Genomic DNA, 25375 nt, shown 5'->3' with positions numbered 1-25375 from the left:
CAGGAGAAAGGTGTTGACTGGATAGTAGCCTTACCAGTTGCACTATTTTACATAAGAATGGTAGCACACTCTCGAACAGGGCTATCCCCTTATGAGGTGATCTTTGGTAGACCACCGAATATGTGGGGGACGCCTATACCCCGTAAAATAACTGATGTCGATTGTAATATGCTGACAGATTACCTGGCTTCCTTGATGTCTGCACTACAATCTTGTCGTTCACAGGTAGCTGCAGCCTTTCCTGACAACACTGAGGTGAAACCCCATGACGTAATCCCGGGTGATTATGTGCTTGTGAGGAACTTTGACAGAAAGACTCAACTGGAGCCCAGGTGGAAGACTCCCAAGCTGGTCCTGTTGACCACAAGGACAGCCGTGAAGATCGAAGGAAGAAAGGGTTGGATCCATTCAAGCCACATTAAGAAATTTCATGGACTTCCTTCGGATATAAACAGTCCTCCTCGTGTGTCTTCACCCATTGACTCAAAGCTACCTTTGGCTGAGGCCAGTAGCACAGACCTTTATAAATTAAAACTCAGACCCAGGCCGTCGGCCGATTTGATTGTTTAAGTCCTCTCCAAGGTGAAGCGGTTGAATCTGTCCCCGACATGTATCCCTTGGGTCTGAATCATGAACAATCAAGAACAATGTTGAAACGACATGCATACTGTAAAGCACTGCGTAGCCACTGTATAGTGACATTATTAATTTTGTTTTTCTTGACTTTTATAATAATTACTGCAAGTATATTGTTGCATATGTATTATCCTGTTTCTAAACATATTTTCAGTATAACTGATGAACATTCTTTTAGTGACCTACCCCCACATGAATTATCCTATAGACTTGCGCTGCGTAATACCACTTTCATTAGTATGTTACATCATTCCCATCAGACTAGTAATGCCACTAATTGTTGGGTGTGTGGCCGACTCCCTCCCTATCAGAATAACAAAGGAGTTCTGCCTTTCTTCCCCCATCCGTTCACACATAATGGCTCCTGTGGAGCATGGTTTAGTTTACTAAATTCCATAGACTCAGACACAGCAGTTTATCAACACCATTGGATATGGGGAAATCTGAATCTAGTTTTATTCAAAGTCTGTTACCCTGATAAGGAGGGTCACCCCAGTAGAACAGGAACTGATTTAGAAAATGAAGTGTATGGATTAGGTAATTTTACACCTAATCTTATGATTCTGAATGTCGAATCCGAAGTTGAACTAATTCTGCCCACTATGTCAGTATTTCCAGTTAAGGGTGAATTATGTGTAAGAAAAGTTGGTTCCATACATATGGGCCATAGCAAATGCGTTACTACAGTAGAATATAGTGATCAAGGAAAATCTTCATTTAGAGCTTCTCGCCATTCCTACTTTATATGTGGTCAGACCGCATATATGCGTCTGCCTCTAGATTGGGATGGTACCTGTTACATAGCATTCCTTTTGCCACCTGTTTTCCTAGCTCCTCCTGATTATTATCGAAATGTTCATTTAGTACACAATAGAGAGCGAAGAGATCTCCCAGTTGTCGATTATACTGAGACGGCACGGGACAAGTATGTAGGTTTCAATAAAGGTATCTTTCCCTATATAGGTACAATTTCAAATAGTAAGCTGATACGTAGACTAACCAAGACTCTTGAAGCTGTAGTGAATGAGACTATAGCCGCCCTAGGCAATCTGACAGAGGAGCAATCGGTGATGAGAATTGTTGTTCTTCAAAATCGTCTTGTCCTTGACGTCATCCTGGCCGATAGGGGCGGAGCTTGTAGGGTCATCGGATCTAGCTGCTGCGTATTCATACCAGAAAATTCGCCATCTGTATATAAAGCTATAACACGCCTTCATAAGATTGTGAGCCAGATACACGAGAATCCAGGCACTTGGACGTGGTCCGGGTGGTTTTGGAGTGTGATATCAGCCTGGGGATGGAGAGTTCTGTCCTTCCTAGGTATTGGCCTTCTTATACTATTCAGTTGCTGCTTATGCCTGCAATGTGGACCAGTGATTTGTGGTCTGTGTGCCACATCGTGTATTCCACATCAAGGTTTTCGTTCAAAATCCCGGAAGAAGAAAGAAGAAGAAATGATGCTCCATGAGCAAATCGATGGACTAATAAAGATTGATGTTTCTTGACGGGCAAGTAGGGGACAAGGAGGGAATGTGGAAATGTGGATTTTCCTGATCAAGTTATGTCCCCTATCTTGGACCCCAACGGTTCTATGTGCATGTTACAAACACATGTATGTTCCCTCCGGTTCCAGTTTCGAAGACGCAAACACATGTGCGTCCACCATCAACATGTCCTCTGTCAGATCCGCCATCAATGGGCTGGATATTCGATTCCTAAGTATGAAAGGCCACCGACTTTATATGACTAAGTTACTCCATTTTTACAGTTCAGGCAGAGTAGGCCCGATTCTGTCCTCAAAGCCTTTCCCTGCTCTCTGCCTCTGACAGCATCAGTTTGAGCCCGCATCTGTATCCATGAACTTTGTCCTACTTCCTGTGCAGCTAACGGTGCCTGCCTCGGCCAGTTTCGCCTGCCTGCTAAGAAGCTGTATTTCACCTTCGAATTATCTACTTTGCTCCTCAGCCGATGCATTCCTGTCTAGTAGTTTGGGTAAACATTTCCTTTAGCTCCCAAGCAAAGGGCTCGGCCTTTCTGTCCTCATGCAAGTAATTCATAGCCCTGTTGCCATGGAAAGTTTCTGCCTCTCGCATCTCATATAGACACTTAGACGCTTGTACACGCACACACAGTCAGTATAGAATAGATTCTGTCCGAGAGTCCTTCCTTGTGGATAACATAGTTCTTTAAACATAGGATGTTAGATATGATTTGGGATTAGGTTGACTTGACCCCCCAGACTTTTTGTCTCCACATGTAGAGCTAAATGTCAAGTCCCCTTCACCCCCTAGTTGCACGTCAATTACACGTCATGCTGCTGCGCGCGCATCTATGCCAAGTATTATCTTATAGATCCACCTATGCAGGATATCATAACCAATCATGTTTCTTTTTACTCCTTATTACGCCCATTTTCGGTTACGCACTTACAGTATCGTTTCTCTTATCAATTGTTACGCCTTCTACATTGGTTTCATTGTAATGTATGTTCTATAAAAGCAATTTCCTGTCAATAAAATATCGTACTTCACTTCCTGAACCCCCGTGGTGACGGAACCTGAAGGCCGCGACTCGAGTCGGCCATTTTTGGAATAAAGCCCATTCAGAAACCTCTTATACCACGGATTCTGCCTCTTATTATTCTGAGCTATTTTATTTAAGACTCCGTATGAAATTCAGTCCAGGTAAAAGAATATTTACCACAGGGCCATGCTGTATCTTGGCCCCGTGAGAGGTCAAGAAACCTCTTTCTCTCCACAGTACTCCGAAGTCATGAACTACCCCGAATGCGTGTTGTGAATCGGTGTAAATGTTTACTCTCAAGTGCTTAGCTCTTATGCACGCTTGTGTCAGGGCGATGAGCTCTGCTGCTTGTGCTGACAGTATGTCTATTCTTTTAGTCTCTATGATTTCAGTAGCAGTGGTCACTGCATATGCTGCCACTAATTCTCCCGCCCCCGTCCTCATGCATGAGCCATCAACATAGAGTGTTAGGTCAGGGTCTGGGAGTGCAACGTCTGTCAAGTCTTGTCTTGGTTTAGTCACGGTATGTATTACTTCAACACAGTCATGTGGGGAAACGTTTTCTGTACTGGAGGGCAAAAGAGTAGCAGGATTCAGTATGTTGCATCGTCTGATCTCTATGTGTGGTTGAAATAACGTCAGCTCATAACCTGTCAGTCTCGCTACAGTTAGGTGTTGGGTTTGTGTCCGGTTCAAGAGAACCTCTACTGCGTGCGGTACTTGTACTGTCAGGGGGTGGCCCAGCACTATTGAGTCACTTTGTCTTATGGCTAAAGCCGTTGCTGCAACAGATTTTAAGCACGCAGGCAAAGCCTGTGCTACTGGGTCCAATGTACTAGAAAAATAAGCACAGGGCTTGTGTTTTCCTGCATGATCTTGTGTTAGGACAGATAGTGCTGTTCCATCCCGCTCTGTCACAAAAAGTATAAAAGATTTGTTGTAATCAGGGATCGCTAACACTGGTGCTTGACATAAAGCTCTTTTTAATTCTTCAAATGCCACAGTGTGTTCCTGTGTCCAAGGGAGGACATTAGTAGAAGCTGCCTCTTGTGTCGTCAACTGTATTAAGGGCTTGGCTATGTAAGCATACTGGGGGATCCACTGCCTGCAATATGAAGTGAGGCCAATGAATGCACGTACCTCCTTTTGTGTCTTGGGCTGTGAAAAAGGGAAGAACAACATACCTATTTCCTCGGCTTAATTTCTAAGGGGGCTAATGGGAAGCGAACCTCCTCAGGGGCCAGCAGGAAGCCAATATTCTCCTCAGGAAGCCAATATTCTCCTCCTTCCCCCCTTTTGACAGGAGGAAATCTGAAACAGATTTCACTGCTGTCAAACACTATCAAACCCTGTGTGTAGCAACTGGGCGTAAGCAAAATTATAGGAGATGCACAGCGCATTTGAAATGGCGAGAAATCCTTCCAGCAAATGTACAAACTTCATTGTGTGAGCTCATAGGCTGGCCAAATGACATCACATATGCAAATGTCCCTATTATGTGAACCTACACCAACCTGAAGTCAATATTAATGCTAGGAGGCCCTAATAGGAATGCTAAGCTTCCTAAATATTTGGAAAACCAAGTTTAAGAACATTTATTAATGTTGATAATTCCATAATTAATAATTTATCTGCTAAAGAAACCGGTCATTTTGCAATAATTACCACCTATACAATAAACTGCATCCCTCGCCTTTCATATTCAAACTACTCTCTTCAGAAACCCAATAGCCTAATTTAAAAACATGTCAACTTTTGGCGCCACCATTTACAAGAATGAGCTTACTAAAGCAAACTTTAAAAAGGAAATCCTGTCAGATATTTTCTCATTACCCTAAATACCGAGCCTCATTTGTGGAAGCCCATTTACAACATTCTAAAAGGCAGAGTTGTCACTCTGGGGTGGCAGTCCTTATTTAAAACAGGCATTTCAAGAGTTAAGATGCGAGTGTACAGATCTTAATCGTTCCTTAATGTCCAATCTGGAAACATATGACCGAGGCTGCCTGTCTATAAGAGAAGGGCAGTTATGTGAAACATATTTTAGTCTTGCATAACTTTTCTTTGTTTTATTCATCTCCAATACTAATTAGACATACACTGATAACGTGTTGTCTGCTATTTTGACAGCATGATAATGGTAATATCATGTCTGTGAAATTTAGTAATTGAACAAGTTCCAGTCAAGCGCTGTGCAAAGATTGCCGTCGTCACGACCATCTCTGTACTGCACAGGAGAACTTGTATTAAATGCTAAACAGACTGGTCAATACAACACAAAAACAAAACATATATAAAATACATATGCCAAGCCATCAGTATACCAAGCACAGAAAGCATAGACAAATTTATAATAACATATATAAATGAGCAGTGATGCGCAATTACCGTACCTACAGCTCAGAGGCGAACATTCTGGCCTGCTTAATTTGTCAGGCTTATAATCAATAACTGATTTTCCTGCCCTATTCACCCCTATCTGACAGCAGGTCATCTTAATGGTGACCAGCTGTCAGCTGAACTGACTGTGTCGTTTCTGACACACAGGACCAGCAAGAATAATCAAAAATGAAGAACACACGAACATTTCTTTTTGAAAAGGTGTTATGCATCTATTTCAACACAATGTACCCTCATTTCCTATTTGAAGGCGCATATCTCATGTGTCTGCTCATACTTGTAAACTTTTGATCATTTTGCCAATCCAACTGGTGGCAACTTTTGGGCCACAATTTAAAATTGTCTGAATTTGAAAATCGTTTTTATATAGGCATATAGCCCTTAAAATTTCAAGCAAGAACATCATTTTACTTTTTGTCTAGAAGCAACGTAACATTTGCGAAGAAATAAAACAACCGTTTTCCATAGACATTTCCTCGGGGCACTGGTTTTGCACAGAATAGAACAAAGGAATGTTTCTCGAGTTTCATTTCTCAGCTGCCCTGTCTTATCAGAGAAGCTAAAAATAGCCCCTCAGCGTGGCTTGAGCATGTGGGCTGCCAGCCATCTGTTTTTTTTTTTTACTCCTGGCCCTCAAGGCTCTCCGGCTGCAGGCATTATACAGATGCTATGTCAGAGAAGCTTTCTTAGCAGTGCCTGCGTTCTGCTCCTTTTCCGGCCCCCACCATTACTGGCTTCAAGGTCAGAACCTGTCTCCGATTTCTGTATCACATTCTGCTCTATTCAGCCCCCACCTTCTCCTCACTCTGAAGCTGTCAAAGACAAAAAGTCTTCTCAATTCCATATAAACTGCAATAATTCGTCCTATTGAAAAATTATTTTTGATATACAATTTGTTTTTCCAATCTCAGTTTAGTAAAACGCTCACGGTGAATAATGTACAGCACATAACTTACTAGCACAGGGCAGATATTGGGTAGTACTTCACACTTTGCAAATTCGAAATACCCACAATTATTTTTCAAGCTAAACTCTTAACCGATCACTAATTATTTTTCGTTAACACTTTGTACATTAGGGGTGTCATCAAATCACAGGTGTTGCTCTTTCTCTAGCTACACCCCTCTCAATTTCCTTTTGACAACGTAATCAAATGTTGGACCATGTAAACACCAGCTATGCGCTGTTCTTTTGGTGGGAGGCTCAAGAACATTTGAGCTACTATATCATTATTACATGTATCGGGGTACTTGCGGTGGCACTCTAACTGGTCTTTCTACTGGGGCCACTCTTGCTAGTTCCTCTGAAAGGACGTGACAAATACCAGCAACGTCAGTAATTCTCCCTCTTTCAGCCTGCTCTCTTTTTACCCGCTCCCCTTCCTCCTGTAACTTCTTTTCTTTGGCTTTTTCAGACTCCTGTCTACTTCTCTCTGCTCTGTGGAACACTTACTCTGTTCGTCTATGTGACTCCTTGCGCCAAAACTCAATGGCATCCTTCTGAGCAGGTCTACATTTTCTCTTCCATATCTCTTCCTCTACCTTCATGATGCATTCCGCATCCCACGTTCCCGTGATAGGCCATCTATACTTTGTCTCTAAATCCTTCGTGTAATCTACCCATAGTTCTAAAAACAACACGGCATCTAAACCATGCTTACAGTACATAAAATGTCCAGGTGTGTCCCTAGGCGGAATGTTAACTGGTTCCTCTAGCACACCTTTTCTGGTACATATCTTACACAGTTTAGAAAACAACGGCATGTTGGAATGTAACCGAAAACAAAAATCACAATGAACCAAAAACAAAAAATCACAATGAAACAAACTTACATAAAAACCTGACACATTCAAACCTAACTGAACCTGACTAAGACAATAACATTCATACAGTTAAATCGGTGCACCTCAATACTTGGATAACTCTAATTCTTTAATTCTTGATGCATGCTCTTGAACATACCGGTCTCACAAGTGAGACAAGTCTTTACCGTGTTCATTAAATGAACCCGTCTTTATTGCAACCCCCATGAGAAACTCACCGGGAAGCAGAACTTGAACTTGAACTTGAAGGCCTCGGACACTTGACGCTGCGCAGGGAATGGCGTATCCTAGGTGGATCTCTAGAAACCTCAGACACAGCTCTCTCGCAGGTGGGCTCTGGGTTGGGACGATCCGCAATCCTCATCGCCTCGTATGGATGCCTGGTCGCAGTCCGTCTCCTTCGTTGGCCTGAGGGAGTTGGCCGGAAAACCCGCGACGTGCGCACTTGAAGTCCGTCACGGCTGTGGAAGGGGGCAGAACTGGACCTTCATCTCCGGCGCATGGGGAAAGAGATTTGTCCCTATTCGGGCGCCATTAATGTCGTAAATAAAGTATTACGCACTCAGAATTTCTATAATATCAATATGATCATGCATAAAGCAAGAGGCTGAGTCTGTGGTACCAGGTTCAAAAGGGCTTTATTCCAATAACTCGAGTTATAGGGAGAATAGTTCCATCACCACAAGGGATCTGGAAGGGTCTCAAAGTATTCTCAGAATATTCTCAAACTTTATTCACAGAGTACAGTATATATACATTTGATATTATACGTAAGCAGGAGTGCTTCAGGCAGAGCAAGAGAGAATGAGATAAGAGCATGTGGGCGTGTAAGTAGGCGTGAAGGTGGGCGTCCATGTGGGCGTCCACGTGATGATCATTGTTGAATGTCATAGGTGGGTGGATACCTGGAGGGGGTTGCGTGATCAGCTGGAACTTTACTGGAACTTTGCCTTACTTGTGCTCAACTCGAGCATGACGTGTAACTGACGTGGGGAAGGGTTGCTGTGCAACCGGGGAGTCTGGAAGTGAGGCCTTCAGTGAGGCCTTCAGTGTCAGGACGACCAGCACATCTTGTATTATCTGATATCTAAAGTCTGGAGCAGGGACTGATTTGTGACATAGGTTGCCCATCACCAAGAGCCAATGTGGCATCTATTTCTTCATTTATTTCATTTACTGTAGAGGCCTTACATGAGGGCTATGGGCTTTTTACTGACGTGAGCTTTGCAATCTCACAAAGAGAGACAGTAAGGCTAGGCTCCCTCCTTGCAGACGGGTCGTGTTTATTCCTCCTTCTCCAGGCAGGAATGTGGCTCGGTAGGAGTAAGCAGATAACCGTGCTCAATACTGTCTCGGCACTTCGGACAGGGCCCCTTTGGCTGAGGCCCAAGTGTGCAAGGCCAAGGATACGCAGCTGCAGCTTTCTGAACGTCTGAGGCCTGAAACCTCTTTTCGGGTCTGGCTGAGCCACAAAACACGGGTTTTCATGTGGTGCAGGAAAACATGATGCAAAACGTGTAGGCCTCAATACAGATTTGTCGTTTCTCTCATGGGAGACTGGATGATGGCAGGCCACGTTTATAGCATAAGCATCATGATAGACAGGCCATGGTGATAGACAGGCCATGGAGGGGAAATGCATGGGTTACATGCATGTATACATAAAGCGTTGGGGGGCACATAGGGGACACATCATTTTTATTTCCTCACTATCCAGTCTGGCGAGGGTGTACCCAGAGGGGATAGGGTGTACGAGATCGGGACCTGAAGAATCCGTGGCCCATGTCTCGGTGATGAAGACCCAAATTGGCTTCCTTAATGAGACAAAGTCTCTGAAAGCCACCTTGTTCTTAATCAGGGATCTTGCGTTGATGAGATAACCCTGCACTATCTGCTCTTTGAAAGGGGGCCTGGTTACCTCATTATTACTGGGAATACTCCCAATACACGCCTGCATCACAAAGGCACTACATAATGTGCATACATGGTGCTGTTTCTTAACTTGGAATTCATGGTCCATATCGTGATGGCATAGAGCCCTTACCGACCGGAAGTCTAGGAGTGCCTTTCTGGTATATCTAATCCGTCCCAGCTGGTCAGGTGGAAAAGAGGCAGCATCTCTGGTGCACGGCACGCTCTTGGCGTAGACGGGCTTGCCTTTGGTGCGCCTTCGGCACGCCCTCTGCGCGACGAGCAGGCCATGCTAATTAAATAGTCTCTGTAGACTAGTGCGATGACCCCCTGATTCCGCTCCCCAACCAACCAGAAAGGTGTTTGAATATACGCCGGCGCCCTCCACATCAAATGGGAAAACCCGGTGGAAGGGGGTGCTGGCAAGAGCACGAAGACGCGCTGCCAGGGAACAGAGTCCAAAAGAGGTAAGAGCGAGAAGGTTTGTGCAAAAGGCAAGTGCAAATAGCAGACACAACTAAGAAAAGATAAAACTCCACACAATTAAAAGTTTCAAACATTAACAGCATGTACACAATCTACGTGAAGGGTATTGAGTGTATAGGAAGTAGTGGCGCCCAGCAAGTGTGCGTATAGAGTATTTTAGCTAGAACAGTAGATATGGTGCTAGACAGGAAGGGGAAACCCTTGACAAACCCCTTAATGCGTGTAGCGCGAGCCCAACAACAAAGAAATACAATACAATCCTGTGCACACATATACAAAAATCCAGTAGATACTGTCGTGGAGAAAATAGGATCAATCAAAATCTTCAATAATAATGAATTTTCTTTATTCTTTTTGGAAGCAAAACCAGCCGACACGTGTTTTGTCAGGGTGGGTTATCCCTCGACTCTTCAGGGCTGAAGCTAATAGCGTTGACCAGGTGAAAAGCCTAAAACCGGCGAACAATATAACCCGGCTAGGAGCGTAACATGCACAGTTGAATAGAAAAAGTCGGAGCATAAAACGAAATCACATGGAAGTGGAGTATTCAGAAAGACGAAAAAAACATCCAAAACAGCAGTCAGCACAAAATGTCAGTTCAATAATAAAGCAGATCCGTAGTAGGCTAAGTCCTCAAAGACAATGAGTCAAAGAGCGTGCCGCCAGAGAAGGTCAAAGATACATCCACTAAGTCATGTGGTGATGTAGCCATCCAAGTAACCGAAGCTGTATTGCAATTATAAGTGTGATCGAACAGTACCAGTATTCGTAAGTGTTAAAACGCACATCCTGGCGGCACCGGTAAGCGTGTGTGTATATCACGCTGGCGCGAATCTGAATTCGGCATGCGCTGAATCCGCACCCAGTGGCTCCGGGCCCCAGCAGATCCAGACCACCCTCACCTTCAGGATCATGAAGAGCCTCCACTCCGGAGCCCCTCGGATCCCTGCCCTCCCCAAATCTTCAACAGCCCGTTTAGCCCACATGTTATTGGCTCCGGCACCAAGGTGGGTGGTTCTCAATGGCGCATTATCTGAAGGTATATTCACATGCCATGTTGCCATGGTGCCCTCTCTGAGTCAGCCCTTATGCTCTGTTCTGCACCTTGCAAAGTTGGCGAATGCTTGGTATGCGCAAGATTGCTTTGCACATTCAAATCAACAGAAACATTATTTGTTTACTTACATTTCCTTGATGATAATACTTTCTAATGCGTGCATCTGTTTATTGCTGCAAATCAGGTGTAACTTGGGCAAGCTTTTAAAAAGTTGCCCAACAATAGCAACTTTTCGCCAGCATGACAGGATTTTTGTCCCTTTTTTCATATTTACCTTTGCAAAAACTTGCACAGAGTGCAGTCGATGTCAGGAGTGAGTCAAAAGAAGAAAGCTTGGGAGAGGATGTGGTCTGACGGCTATAGCTGCCGACTTTGGTGCTGGAAACCAAGGTTCGAGCCTCTGGGTCGACTCCACATCCTGTGATTCTGGGCAAATCCCCTAATCTCCCTGTGCCTACCAAAAAAAAATAATTGTGTCCGTTAGAGCCACTACACCGTCCTTAGACCCACTCCACCGTCCTTAGACCCACCTCACCGTCCTTAGAAACACTCCACCATCTTTAAATGGAACTGTCTGCAAAAGTATGTTTTGGCAGCCGAGGGGGTAGGGGCTGGGGGGGGTCATAATAGAGTCATCACGTTGCACCCAATGGACAGGTATGGAGAGGGTCCAGTTTGACCATCAAGAGTTCAAATATAATATTAAGTCATGGGTCATTGGCAGGGCCACTGGAATTATGCGATACTGTGTTTGCTGCTTCTGCTTTATTTTGCATAATTATTGCTCATCTGGCGCATAATCTGTAGATAAATTGTTTCCAACTCAAAAGGATCAAAGGTTACTGAAAACTTGGTGATATATCTTCACACGCTTTGGAAGACCCTTCACAGACGTTAGCTGGTCATCTTTCAGTTGCTTATTTATATTGCTTATTTATATATTTGGTTGTTAGACTGGTACTAATAAGGTGACATTTTTCCCCAGATAGTATTACCATGTGTAACAAGCATTTGCAATGCGATAGGTCTTGCATTTGCGACAGTTTAACCTATTGGCATTGTAAATGACCATGCCTTTTATTTATGTTTTAAAAACCGACACATAAATAAAAGGCATTGCCATTTACAATGCCAATAGCTCAAACTCTAACAACTGCGAGACCTATTGCATTGCAAATGCTTGCTTTAAATTCCTTTACGAGCGCTGCTTATGTCATGCCGCCTTCCTAAACAGCAATGGTAAACTCCCTTGTTTTCAAAACGGCCACTTGCAGACACAATCTTCATGTACAACAGGATTCGTGGGGTTATTTTGTTTTATGGCTGGAAAAGGTAGCGTTTATTACTATTTTTTTTTAAAGTGGTGTTTAAATAATTATTCGCTTGGAAAACGGATTTAGACTTCATTGTCATTGCAATTTTTGACATGCTTCAAAAAGCATTTGTATGCTCCGATTGAATGTACACTCAGAAGTACACCATGGCACAATTAGGCACTGACTTAAGTGATTCCTGATCATCGTGCACTAAGTAGTCCTCCCCACCCCCCCCCAAAGCCAAAGCAGGTGCCTACTTCTGTGCTTAGAATGTAGGTATGGCTGACGGACAACTCTCAAAAAACACGTGAACAGGGGTGATGGAAAATGTATGTCTAATCTTACCAGGTTAATCATGCAAAATCTCATATTTTACAAACACTCTCTCCCTTCCATCTCGCTCTTGCTCGCAAACACCACTCTACACACAGGCGAGCGCTTCCTCCTACTGCCACATACCCTCTTGCGTATCTCACCAAGTCACTCCTCTCCAATCCCCAGCTGTCCCTGCACCCCCTCCAGTGTCAGCCAGCCCAGCGCCTTCTGCCGACCCCCACCATATTCTTCCAGGACTAAAACTTTGTTTCCTACCCCCGCCAGGACGAAGGCATCGTGGCAGAACCTTTCAGCCCCTGACACCCCCTTCATACAGCTACTTCCTCCCCGCATTCCTTACCGTTACGCCATACATCGTGCGATGCCTTGCAGCGTGTCCCCAGAGCTCACTGGGTGCTCGGTGTACCTCTCTGCCCAGGTGGCCGCTCAAGGACACTTCAGCCTCGGATTCAGACTCTGAGCCTCAGCGCGGATAGACGGCGTGTCTTCTCAGGCCGGGACAGCCGATGTGTACGCTCATGGCATCTCGTGTGCTCCCACCGCGCTTTCAGTTTCGTTTCTGCCCTCCAGGAACTTCCAGACATCAAATAAAATGTCAAGAGAAGCCCCGTCATTAATCGGCTTCCTAGAAACAGACCGGAGGTTTCTCTAAGTGTAGTGAGGTAATGACGTGAGCTGATTAACATAGTCATAACACTGATACAGTGAAACACATCTTTTATTATCATCTGTCATCTCTTTTGTTACATAGACACACCACTTGAAGCAGAGGACACCGATGGGGACACATCGAGTAGCCAGGAGCCTGAGGAAATTGAGGAAGGGCAGGATGCTGGGGATACGAGTGGGGATAGGCCCACTGACAACCCATCCACTGCGGCTGCAACCACTCACTTGTCAACACCAACTGACACCTCAGCAGCCCAGCACGATATCACACCACCAGGCCCTCAGTCCCCCGTGTGCGTCGTGCACCGAGAACCCAACAGTCCCAGCGTTGGTCCCAAGGCATCTCCACAACTGGGTCATTCAGTCAGGCAATGTCCGCTCCCATTGACAGAGAAATGCTGCAGATACAGCGCCTGCATAACCAGATACAAAAACAGAGAAATCTGAGAATAACACAGGGCTTCCACATGGGGCCAACAAAACTGGCACAAAACCAGTCCCGGATAGAGGCAGAACTGGATATCCTCATGTTAGACCTGGCACATTGGCATGGGTCTCCCTTCCATTTTTCGCTGTTGCCTTGTGTGTTTTTGCTGGTGTTAGTTGCTCAGGGCACTGTGCCACTGCTGTCCAGTGCCACAGTGCAAGTGCTCACTATTGTAAATTGCTGTATGATTTGTGATTCCATGATTGGTTGGTTTGGTTTACTTGTCAGACCCTAGTACAGTGCACCAGGAGTGCCCAGGGCTTGTAAATCCAAATACTGCTGGTGGGCTTGCAGCACTGGTTGTGCCACCCACAGAAGCAGCCGGTAAAAGTGTGTCTAAGGCCTGCCATTGCAGAGCCTGCGTGCAGTCTGGTACTGTCATGCTGACTGGGCAAGTGCACCCACTTGCCAGTCCCTAAACTTTCCCTTTTCTTCATATCAGACACCCCTATGGTATGCCCAAGGGCAGGGTGCATTGTAAGGATAAGATAGAACATGCCCTGGTGTGTGTGGCATGTTCTAATAGTGAATTACAGCCATTTTCGTTTTTCACTATTGCTAGGCTACCTGTTCTCCATAGGCCAGAATGGGCAGTTTGGTTATTGCATCTTATAATCTTAACTGACTCAGGAAACATGGTAGAAATTCAAATTTAGTATTCCTGAACTCCAGATGATAAATTACATCTTTTAGTGAAGTTGGTTTTAACATTCTGTGTTTGAAAATGCCACTTTTAGAAAGTAGAGGGATCAACAAAACAGCTGGCGTGCACTCGAATTAATCTGCTAGACAAAATAAATCATATAATCACAAACATTTTTAAACTTGGTGTGCTGTCCCTGAGGTGGTTCCACCCTCCACCTGGTTCAAAATGCAAAGATAACTAGAGCAGTGTGCTCTGGACAGAGACTGCACCACCTACGTGACTCAGAAATGAGTATATAACAAGCTTGACAATGCTAGTAGAATGATTTAAGGTTCCTAAAACATGTATACATTGCTATGGCAAATGCTTAAAACAATAATGTCCAAGGCAATACAAAAATATATGAAGTAATGAAGCGAATCGTCTTCTGATTGAAGTGTTGTTTATTCACACTCCTTATTGTGGAGACTTCAAATTCCAAAAGTGTTAAGTTCATGAAGGAATAATCCAAATCAAATGCTAGAACGTTGTGGCAAAGCTTAATTTTCGTGCCCAATGCATTTCGGGTGACTGTCTCACCCTTCTTCAGGGAATGTCTATAACAAAGTGAAATACATGTATTCAATAACTTGTATGAACATGAAACGAAATGAAATGAGATGAGAGAAATAGATGAGCTAGACGCCACCAAAGCGTTTGTAAATACTACGAGATAAAACAGAAAATTGAAATATATCAGCTGCGTCACCAGTAGTTCGTGATAACACGATAAGAGAAATGGGAGGGGGGGCAAGAGCTGTCGCTTGCAGAAGATGTGGAAAAGCTCAAAGTAACCATGTGAATGAGTTAACCCAGCCACCACGTGTTGTGAACGTTTATCAACTCTACTTTGAAGTAAGCAAAGCCAATTTAGTGTACGTTGCGGTCGTGGTCAATATACGTGACCTGTAAAAATTGAAGTGTTAAAAATATGACTGTGCTACTGGTTGTGAAATATGATAAAACACTCCAACGATTATCGGAGGAAACTCACCAAGCGTTAACGACACGCTGAAACAAATAACTCGCTGAATTAACGCCTGCGTGAGGGTTGAAATAGAATGTCTGGTGCAGAGAACGTGATGCAATCGTCCGGACCGTAGAAAAAATATCAAATCCTAAAAAGAACGTGCATAATATGTGTCAGTGCTTGTCCTAATGGCATATGTTCCCAGTTCCCCAAACGGAGAGAAAAGTTACCTGATGATGATAAATGATCGCCGCACGCGTTAATCCAAATGTGTAGAGGTGTACGGTGGGAGAAAATTACTGAAAATAAATCAGCCATCCGGACCACGCTAACGTGGGCCGTTGTAGTGTCATGGACATGGTGAAAGGGCTGAGAGAGATTACTAACGTGGCTGGTTGGCGGCCATGTTGTAATGGATAAATATGATGAATGGAAGTAACAGTAATGCCTAAAAAAAGAATTAGTGGTGAGAGGTGAAAAAAGTGAATAGGAGATAAACATGAAACAATGCCACCAAAGAATTGTGTCAGTGAATATATCGTGGAAAAAGTTAGAAAAAGAAAGTACAATCTCATGAAAATACTAGTTCTGTGAATGAAACAATTATGGTAAAGCTGGTACAATTTTTTTTTTCTGCGAGTACATAAAGAATTATTTAAACAAAGTTCCATTATCAATATGAACGGTTGCACGATTGAGCATGTCCATGACACTACAACGGCCCACGTTAGCGTGGTCCGGGCGGCTGATTTATTTCCAGTAATTTTCTCCCACCGTACACCTCTACACATTTGGATTAACGCGTGCGGCGATCATTTATCATCACCAGGTAACTTTTCTCTCCGTTTGGGGAACTGGGAACATATGCCATTAGGACAAGCACTGACATATTATGCACGTTCTTTTTTAGGATTTGATATTTTTTCTACGGTCCGGACGATTGCATCACGATCTCTGCACCAGACATTCTATTTCAACCCTTTAAGCGTTAATTCAGCGAGTTATTTGTTTCAGCGTGTCGTTAACGCTTGGTGAGTTTCCTCCGATAATCGTTGGAGTGTTTTATCATATTTCACAACCAGTAGCACAGTCATATTTTTAACACTTCAATTTTTACAGGTCACGTATATTGACCACGACCGCAACGTACACTAAATTGGCTTTGCTTACTTCAAGGTAGAGTTGATACACGTTCACAACACGTGGTGGCTGAGTTAACTCATTCACATGGTGACTGAGCTTTTCCACATCTTCTGCAAGCAACAGCACTTGCCCCCCCTCCCATTTCTCTTATCGTGTTATCACGAACTACTGGTGACGCAGCTATATATTTCAATTTTCTGTTTTATCTCGTAGTATTTACAAACGCTTTGGTGGCGTCGAGCTCATCTATTTCTCTCATCTCATTTCATTTCGTTTCATGTTCATACAAGTTATTGAATACATGTATTTCACTTTGTTATAGACATTCCCTGAAGAAGGGTGAGACAGTCACCCGAAATGCATTGGGCACGAAAATTAAGCTTTGCCACAACATTCTAGCATTTGATTTGGATTATTCCTTCATGAACTTAACACTTTTGGAATTTGAAGTCTCCACAATAAGGAGTGTGAATAAACAACACTTCAATCAGAAGACGATTCGCTTCATTACTTCATATATTTTTGTATTGCCTTGGACATAATTGTTTTAAGCATTTTCCATAGCAATGTTTACATGTTTTAGGAACCTTAAATCATTCTACTAGCATTGTCAAGCTTGTTATATACTCATTTCTGAGTCACGTATTTGGTGCAGTCTCTGTCCAGAGCACACTGCTCTAGTTATCTTTGCACTTTTAGAAAGTAGGCATTTTCTTGTCTAACCATTCAAACCTGCCTCTGCTAGGCTGTGTATTCCCTGTCTGGAGTTTGAGTGGCAGGGCTGGGGAATTCCAGGAGTCAGGGTGGGGTGTCCCAGTGGTGAATAGAGAGCTTGCATCTAGATGGGTGGGAGGAGTTTCACCTGGGACCTGAATAGGGCTGTGCCTTCCCTCCACAATGCTGGCTCCACCTCCTGTGGTGCGTCTGATGTCTCTGCCCTGCACTCTGAAAGGAAAGAAGGAGTCAGGTAAACAAAGTGCTCCAGGACTGAACAGAACTGGTTTGAACAAGGCAAAGGCCCCTCTGCCCTCAGAGGACAAAGGATTTTGGGGTATAAGTATTGGGACCCTGATCCCAAGAATTTAGATCACTTTGGGAAACAAGAAGAAACTCTGCCGAGGAGAGGAACCAAGAAGAAGCTGAGGAGGAACTATCCCTGAAACTGGGGGATTGGCCTGCAGTGGTTGCCTACTGCCAAAGAGAGGAGAAAGGAACTTTGTGTGTACTTTTGCTCAACTTGTGAAGTATCTCCAAGGGCTTGGAAAAGAGCTTGCCTCCTGCTGAAGTCTCAGGAACAACAGACTTCACCTCCCAGCTCCCCAGAGTTCTTTGGAAGTGCCTGCTGGTGTTGTTGGGCCTTCTGAGGGATTGCGTGTCGCAAGGAGCTGGAAGCGCGACTGAATAAGGAGAAGCGTGCCGTCGTCGGAACTGTTGTCATCGCATCTCATAATGTGTGTCACCGCTGCAGCATCGCATCGAGCGGAAGCGTCTCGCATCATCCAGGAAGTGTCACGCAACGCCGAAGAAGCGTGTCGCCATCGCAGCCATCGTAGCTGACGCATTGCACCTCATCAAGAGAAGAGTCTCACATCGAGGAAGAAGCGTGCCGCCGTCGGAGCTGTTGTCGTCGCATCGCGTAAAGGGTGTCGCCGCTGCAAGCTGTCGCAACAAGCTGAAGCGTCTCGCAAACGTCGGAGAAGAGTGCCGCTGCCAAGGCCGCTGTCGTCGCATCACATAAAGGGTGTCGCTGCTGCAGCTGACGCATCAAGTCGAGTCTTCTCGCAACATCGGAGAAGCGTGCCGCATCTGGAAGATCTTCACGTCTTTATTTCTTTGCACCAAAATCTTCAACGCATCAACATCGTTGCAACACTTTTGTTGCCCTGCGTGTCGCATCTAAAAGGTACATTGACTTAGTGTCGCATTTAAGAACTAAAGAGAACTAAGCAAAACTCTACCATCTAAATTAACAGTATTGTGTTTTTTTGTCGTTTAATGGTCTTGTGGTAAATCTATATAAAGAATACTTATTTTTTTTATATAAAACCTGTGTGGTGTCCATCTGTAGTGTTGTCACTTTATTACTGTAAGTGTTCACAAATGCTTTACACACTGCCTCTAAGATAAGCCTGTCTGCTCGTGCCAAGCTACCAAGGGGGTGAGCAGGTGTTATTTTAGGAGTGTACCCCCTTACCCTGACTAGAGGAGAGGGTCCCTATTTGTCACAAGTACATACCTGTGCCAACTAGAGACCCCCAAGTCTAACACCTCACCAGCACCGTGGCAGACTTGGCCAAGGAGCTTGCAGCGGAAAGTGAGAATCAGAGGCGCATTGAGTGCAGCAGAGGCCAGAAAATGGACAGTCTTACCAGAGCAATCAACAGGCTGGCACATGCCACCAATAGACAGAGTCAGCGCACAATTGGCCTACAAGTGGAAATGGGCCACTACAGCGGCGATGTGGCACATGGTTTGGAGAAAATCACCGTTGCAGTTGAGACACTGCAGACACACCAGTTACTTGGGGATGTTGGACTTGGTGCCACTGATAGTGAGTTATCAAGCTGGAGCAGTGTATCCGCCACAGATGCACCTATGTTGCGCAGAAGCAGCAACCGCAGCCTTGGGATGGCTAGTGACACCTCTGGCCAAGCCACGTGCAGGGGCAGAAAATGACATTTGTACATTTTTGTTATTTTCTATTGGTGACGAAACCCATTTATTTTCCCATAGCTGTAAATATACTAAGGTTACTGATGGACATGTAGTCCTACTTTACAAATGGATGTGTGAAAAGTAAACACCCATTGGCATTCACAATTACTCATTTCTTTTGTACAGCTGAGTGATTAGCTGGTGTGTAAGTACCTTTCAGAAATAGTTGTTTGCAATATGGACCCTGCGCCTTCTCCCCTCTGCTGCATCGCTGTCATCCCTTAATTGTTGGGCAGGTGGTCCCGGTCCATCATCCTCAAAATCTGTGTCAGACACATCCATGGGCAGTCCACCCCTGCAGGCCATGTTGTGCAGCATGGCACATGTGGCCACAATTTTACAGACTGTCTCTGGCGCATACTGCAGAGCTCCCCCACTCTTATGTAGGCATCTAAAGCGCGATTTCAGTATTCTGAAAGTACACTCAATCACTGTCCTGGTGCGCCTGTGTGCAGTGTTATACCTCCTCCTTTCATGAATGTTGGTGGGCAACAGGTACGGTGTGAGGATCCACGGACGCGGAGCATACGCATTGTCACCTGTTGTGAGACATATGATGTTGAATGCTTACAGACAAGCTATGACATTAACATAAGCTTGGGAACAGGTGATAACAATACCTAGGAGGTATCCAACATCAAAGTCACCTCTTTCTAACCTTTGATATAGGCCACTGTGGCAGAAAATGAATCCATCATGGGTGCTTCCTGGGTATTTGGCTACAATATCTGTTATAATGTTCTTTGCGTTCCACACTACTTGGATATTGAGGGACTATTTACTATCTATTACGAATAATATATTTGATGGGGGATGGTGGACATATGGGCACATGTGTCCCCTCAATGCATCCTATTATCTGTGGAAATCTGGCTAACCTGTAGAAATTTTATTTTGTCTGGTCTAATTCCTGATTGTCACAGGGCATGTATATGTGTTGATGTATGTGGTGTAGCATTGCGTCTGGAAAGTAATGGAAGAAACGTGAAAGCGCACTTTGAGATACACCACCAGCCACTGCTATGACATCCTGGTAACTACCAGTGGCCAAGGGGTGGAGGGAGCACATAACCTGCACATGTGTGGGAATAGCATTGCTGCGCATGGTACTACTCTCAAGTTGTGGCTTCAGGATGTCAAAGAGCTCTAGTATGACCCTGCTACATAGCCTGTACTGATCAGTCTTATCCAACAATGTCAGCCTGACTCTGAATATCCTCTCCTGTCTTCTTCTCCTCTGCCATGCTGGCATTACCCGCCTCCTCCAAGCTAGCCAATACAGGGCAGCCATTGTGGAAAGGTTTGTGATGCATTCTGGGTGTCTTTTTATGGATTGGACCTTATTACCACCTGTTGCTGTTTAGTGGTAAATTGCATGTGCAAAATTGTCTTTTTGCGTGTTTTCGCAATTTGCTATTGTTATGTACATGCAATTTTGCGACCCGCAAATTTGCGATACGCAATTTGGTAGTCAGAAATTGCATGAGCTACTTTGAGTGTCGGTATTTACTCGCAGTTTTATTGTGGCAATTGCGAGTGGCTTTTGTAAACGGCCATTTTAGCGTGCACAAATCATTTTGCGCCCGATTTTGCGCATGCAAAATGGTCGTACATCTGGCCCTCTGTCTTCTGTGAGCACTGGACATGCTCACAGCGAAACCCCAGCATGTCCAGCAGCCATCCAGAACCCAACCCAGCTCTGCCTTCAACTAAACGACTGTCTTCCGTGAACCCCCGGACTTGCTCAACTAAAATATTCCAACACAGAACCCGGATCCAGGCGGATGCCCACGGCCCGAGTTTGAGTGGCCCAACACCACAAGGAGATCTCCCCAGCGATCCTGACCTGGGATATAGTGATCCCCGACCTACCTCGAGCTTCAGACAGTCGCCTGCCACCTCAAACTGTACCATAAGAAGTGTCTTTGGGCAACATAACTTATGATCTGATAAAGCACTGAAATACTTTATAGAACCTTTAAGTGTTTATTTTTTAGGAATGCTGCCCATACTGTAAAAAGGGTGATCCATACACTTTTCAGGTGTGCTAGTGTCCTAGGTAAGGAGAAGAGGAAGCCTGTGAGGGGAAAGAGATAGACTGTTTGACGGAACAGAGCAAAACAAAGCGGCTGGCAATCGTGGGTGCTTTGCAGCGCTCTATAAATGACTGATTGATTGAGGATGGGCCAGGAAGTGCAGTGGTGGAGGAGGCAGTGATCGCACCACAGGGAGCACTGTGACGGAAGATGGTCCTGCCTAACCCTAAAAGTTGGGACTTAGAAAGATTTTTGCCAGAAAGAGCCAGAACAACCAGAAGAAGACCGGGGCCTACCAACTAGTCGAAATCACCCACGGTGCATGGTTGGTCGGCCTGACTTTGTGTTAGCTTCAGCTCTGCATTCATAACAAACAAGAGCAACCCATATGTCCCTGTGAACTGGGTATTACTATGAAGTAAGAACAGTGTCCACAAGGAACTTATTCGCAAACAGTTATTAACAATTTTGGAGCAAAAATTAAACTCCCAACCGATTTAATCCACAAGCCAAACAAAAGTATCTAGTTACTCTGGAGTACTTATTTATTCAAACAAAAACAATTAATTGCACAATTCACAATTATATGAAAAAATACTTCAGTTTTCAGGCACAAAGAGAGTAGTGAAGACAGTGAAAATAGAACCCAGTGTGAGTAGTAGTAGCCTACAAGGTGAAATAAGTGTATAAAAGGTCTTTCTTTTAAAAAACAATGAGGAGCATGTAAGCGTGTAACGAGTCTTTTTTGCTCTCCCTTTGTTGAGGTCGACGACGTTTCAACCCTCTCTGGGTACGGGGTCTCATCAGGACATTATCTGGGGACTACAAATAAGCAAAGTGTGAGTGCCCGAATTGTACTCATTATATAAGTGAATTTAGGACTCCAGTAATTCGCTGGCTTACCTAATTGCGTTCAATTGATTTTGAAGGATGATAGATAGTCTCTATCTGACGAAATCTAAAATGGAAAAATGATCTATAAGGAATTTCGCAAGTATATCCTTATCGATATATATATCTTTGTACTGTCCCTGAAAAACGGGAGTTATGTCACTTATCCGGCCCATAAGGAGTTATTCAGTGCATAAACCTAAATAGGACATCTTCCTCATAAGGGCTAACACCATTCAGGTATAGTTCCTAGGTGTTTATCACACTATAGTAATCTACATCGAACAATACTTATCTCCGTTATTCACAATATGTATGTCACTTACTTGGAGTATTAAATATCTCCGCGTTCTCCGTTTAAACAATGGCAAGGCTTCCCAATTTACAAGTGCTATTTTGGCCAATCCGTATGATGATCTATATAAAGGCAATATAATAAAGGACAATCGGTAACTGAGGTTATACTAACCCGGTTTACCTTCTGTTAGCCACTAATACGGCAGATTGATTCTGGTTATCTTTAAAGATACGAGTAGAAAACCCCTCCTTAAGATGGCCGCCAATGGAATCGGCTCCTCCCCTGCACACATGCAGGCTTCCAGGTGGATTTAAATACTTCCGCCACTAGAGTCAGTGTTCACCGACTTGCGCGGGCGACTTGGATGCTTGAATCATCCGGCAATTGGATTCCTTATTCGTTTATCATTGGAAAAGTAAGTTATTTACGCGCACTGCCTCGTGTATATTATCTCACTAGGTGAAGGCTTGGCTTTAACTTTTGGCCTCATTGTTCTTTAGGGATTTACTACCGGCATATTGAGTACGGTTTGAGGACACCCTGGATCCTCAAAACAGCCCTGTGAGTAATATTTTTTCACAAACAGAAGGTAAACCGGGTTAGTATAACCTATTTAGGTTTATGCACTGAATAACTCCTTATGGGCCGGATAAGTGACATAACTCCCGTTTTTCAGGGACAGTACAAAGATATATATATCGATAAGGATATACTTGCGAAATTCCTTATATATCATTTTTCCATTTTAGATTTCGTCAGATAGAGACTATCTATCATCCTTCAAAATCAATTGAACGCAATTAGGTAAGCCAGCGAATTACTGGAGTCCTAAATTCACTTATATAATGAGTACAATTCGGGCACTCACACTTTGCTTATTTGTAGTCCCCAGATAATGTCCTGAAGAGACCCCGTACCCAGAGAGGGTTGAAACGTCGTCGACCTCAACAAAGGGAGAGCAAAAAAGACTCGTTACACGCTTACATGCTCCTCATTGTTTTTTAAAAGAAAGACCTTTTATACACTTATTTCACCTTGTAGGCTACTACTACTCACACTGGGTTCTATTTTCACTGTCTTCACTACTCTCTTTGTGCCTGAAAACTGAAATATTTTTTCATATAATTGTGAATTGTGCAATTAATTGTTTTTGTTTGAATAAATAAGTACTCCAGAGTAACTAGATACTTTTGTTTGGCTTGTGGATTAAATCGGTTAGGAGTTTAATTTTTGCTCCAAAATTGTTAATAACTGTTTGCGAATAAGTTCCTTGTGGACACTGTTCTTACTTCATAGCTTCAGCTCTGCAGCAGCAAATCCTTTTCAGCAGGACCTTTATGTGACAGTTTCCAGCTTCATGGAGACTTTCTCAGCTACAGCCTGCAGCATTGTCCTGCTGCAGGTTTTCAATCTTCCAAATGTTGACTAAGTTTAAAACAAAAATCTTCGCTGGTTCGACAATAACGGGCTCCTCATCGACAATGACCACATGCTCAGCCTGGAAATCTGGCTTCTCCTGCTTAGAGCTTTTTACCGCCATCATCAATGGCTTCACCAAGGCTTGGTCTAGCACTCCCCAGCGACACCAACTGCTAATTGGCTAATGCCTACTTCCTTGCCTTGCTGAACTCCACCTTCACCTGGACCTTAGTACAGAATTTCTTTTCATTCTGAAGGGAAGCTGAAACCGGGCCCAATCCAACTTGTGTATCCATGCTACACTTTATCAGGGTCGGTCTTTACCTCTGACTTTGCCCCGGTCTTGTTTTACCTGATGTCTGCAGTTGTCGCTTTGATCTTTTAGGCACTATTTTTCACTTAACACTTAAAAAAATGTATAACTCTGGTTCGACTGATTGGATTTAAAATATATTTAATGTCACTTTATGTATAAAATTTTACTCTGTTTTAATAAATTGGTATGGGATTTTGCTTGTGTTGTGTTTTTACCTTATTACTGTTTCAGTACTTGTTGACTACTTAACACTGTGCCTCTAAGTTAGGCCTGACTGCTTTCGTGCCAAGCTACCAGAGGGTAAAGCACAGGTTAAATTAGTGACTTTTGGGTTCACTGTGACAAAGACTGTGGTTTTTGCTTGAGAGGTTTTACATCCTCCTCAGCCCAATTTCTTACACTCACATTTTCTTTTCTTTCAGGGATTTCCAGTTTAAGGTGCTTCAACTGCATAGATATTAATGATGGAGGATGTACAAACCGCATTAGGATAGAGGAGTGTACCTCGCCGCGGAACGTCTGTATGGAAGCCGTCACTATTGTAGTCATAGGTATAGTAACTGCAACAATTTTCGTGTTCACTCTACCAGTAGTGACTCGCATATGCTTTCATGGCTGATAGGTTTTCTACTGTCTTTTCATAACTTTGTGAAATAATGCACCTAATGCTGGGAACTGTATTATTTAAATGTTGCTAAAGTACCATCTAGTTTTATAGTGCTTGTATGCCACAATAACATTGTTAAAAATATTTTGGACACAAATTATTGTGTTAAAAATATCAAAGTGCAAAATATCGAGAAGGTAAGTGAAAACAAGTAAGCATAGATTTACTATTTTTACTCTCAGTCTAAGTACCACAAAGATATTTTACTTCTATCTATCTATATTTATATAATATATAATAGATAGATACATATCTATATATATATTCACTGAAAAAACCATAGGTTTCACACATGTTATAGTTAGCGGAAATTTTACTGATAAAAAAGCAATGAAATTCCCCCGTTATAGTTAGTGCAGGCAACTATAACTCACGCGACCGCAATCCTCTGCTGATGCTAATACTGTATTTAGACACTTATTTGCCCATGTCTTCTTCCATACATTTTTAGCTATACATATATTACAAATATTTTTTTTTCATAAAGACACATATGTCATCAGCAGAAGATTGCGGTCGCGTGAGTTATAGTTGCCTGCACTAACTATAACTGGGGAATTTCATTGGTTTTTTATCAGTAAAATTTCCGCT

The 25375-nt window shown here is 43.6% G+C and overlaps 1 protein-coding gene across 5 annotated transcripts in view; it reads left to right on the top strand.

Annotated features, from left to right (window-relative positions):
- LOC146808914 (ly6/PLAUR domain-containing protein 3-like) overlaps positions 1-25375 on the top strand; it is a 226386-nt gene that overhangs the window by 57908 nt on the left and 143103 nt on the right. For all 5 annotated transcript variants that reach the window (XM_085615720.1, XM_085615717.1, XM_085615721.1 and 2 more), the window contains one exon: positions 24540-24668. In XM_085615720.1, the coding sequence (XP_085471846.1) occupies positions 24540-24668 (129 nt within the window). The remainder of the gene's footprint in view (positions 1-24539; positions 24669-25375) is intronic.

The sequence above is a fragment of the Triturus cristatus genome, chromosome 7 (genome assembly GCF_964204655.1).
Source record: "Triturus cristatus chromosome 7, aTriCri1.1, whole genome shotgun sequence".
Taxonomy (NCBI): domain Eukaryota; kingdom Metazoa; phylum Chordata; class Amphibia; order Caudata; family Salamandridae; genus Triturus; species Triturus cristatus.
This window is presented reverse-complemented; position numbering and strand designations above follow the sequence as displayed.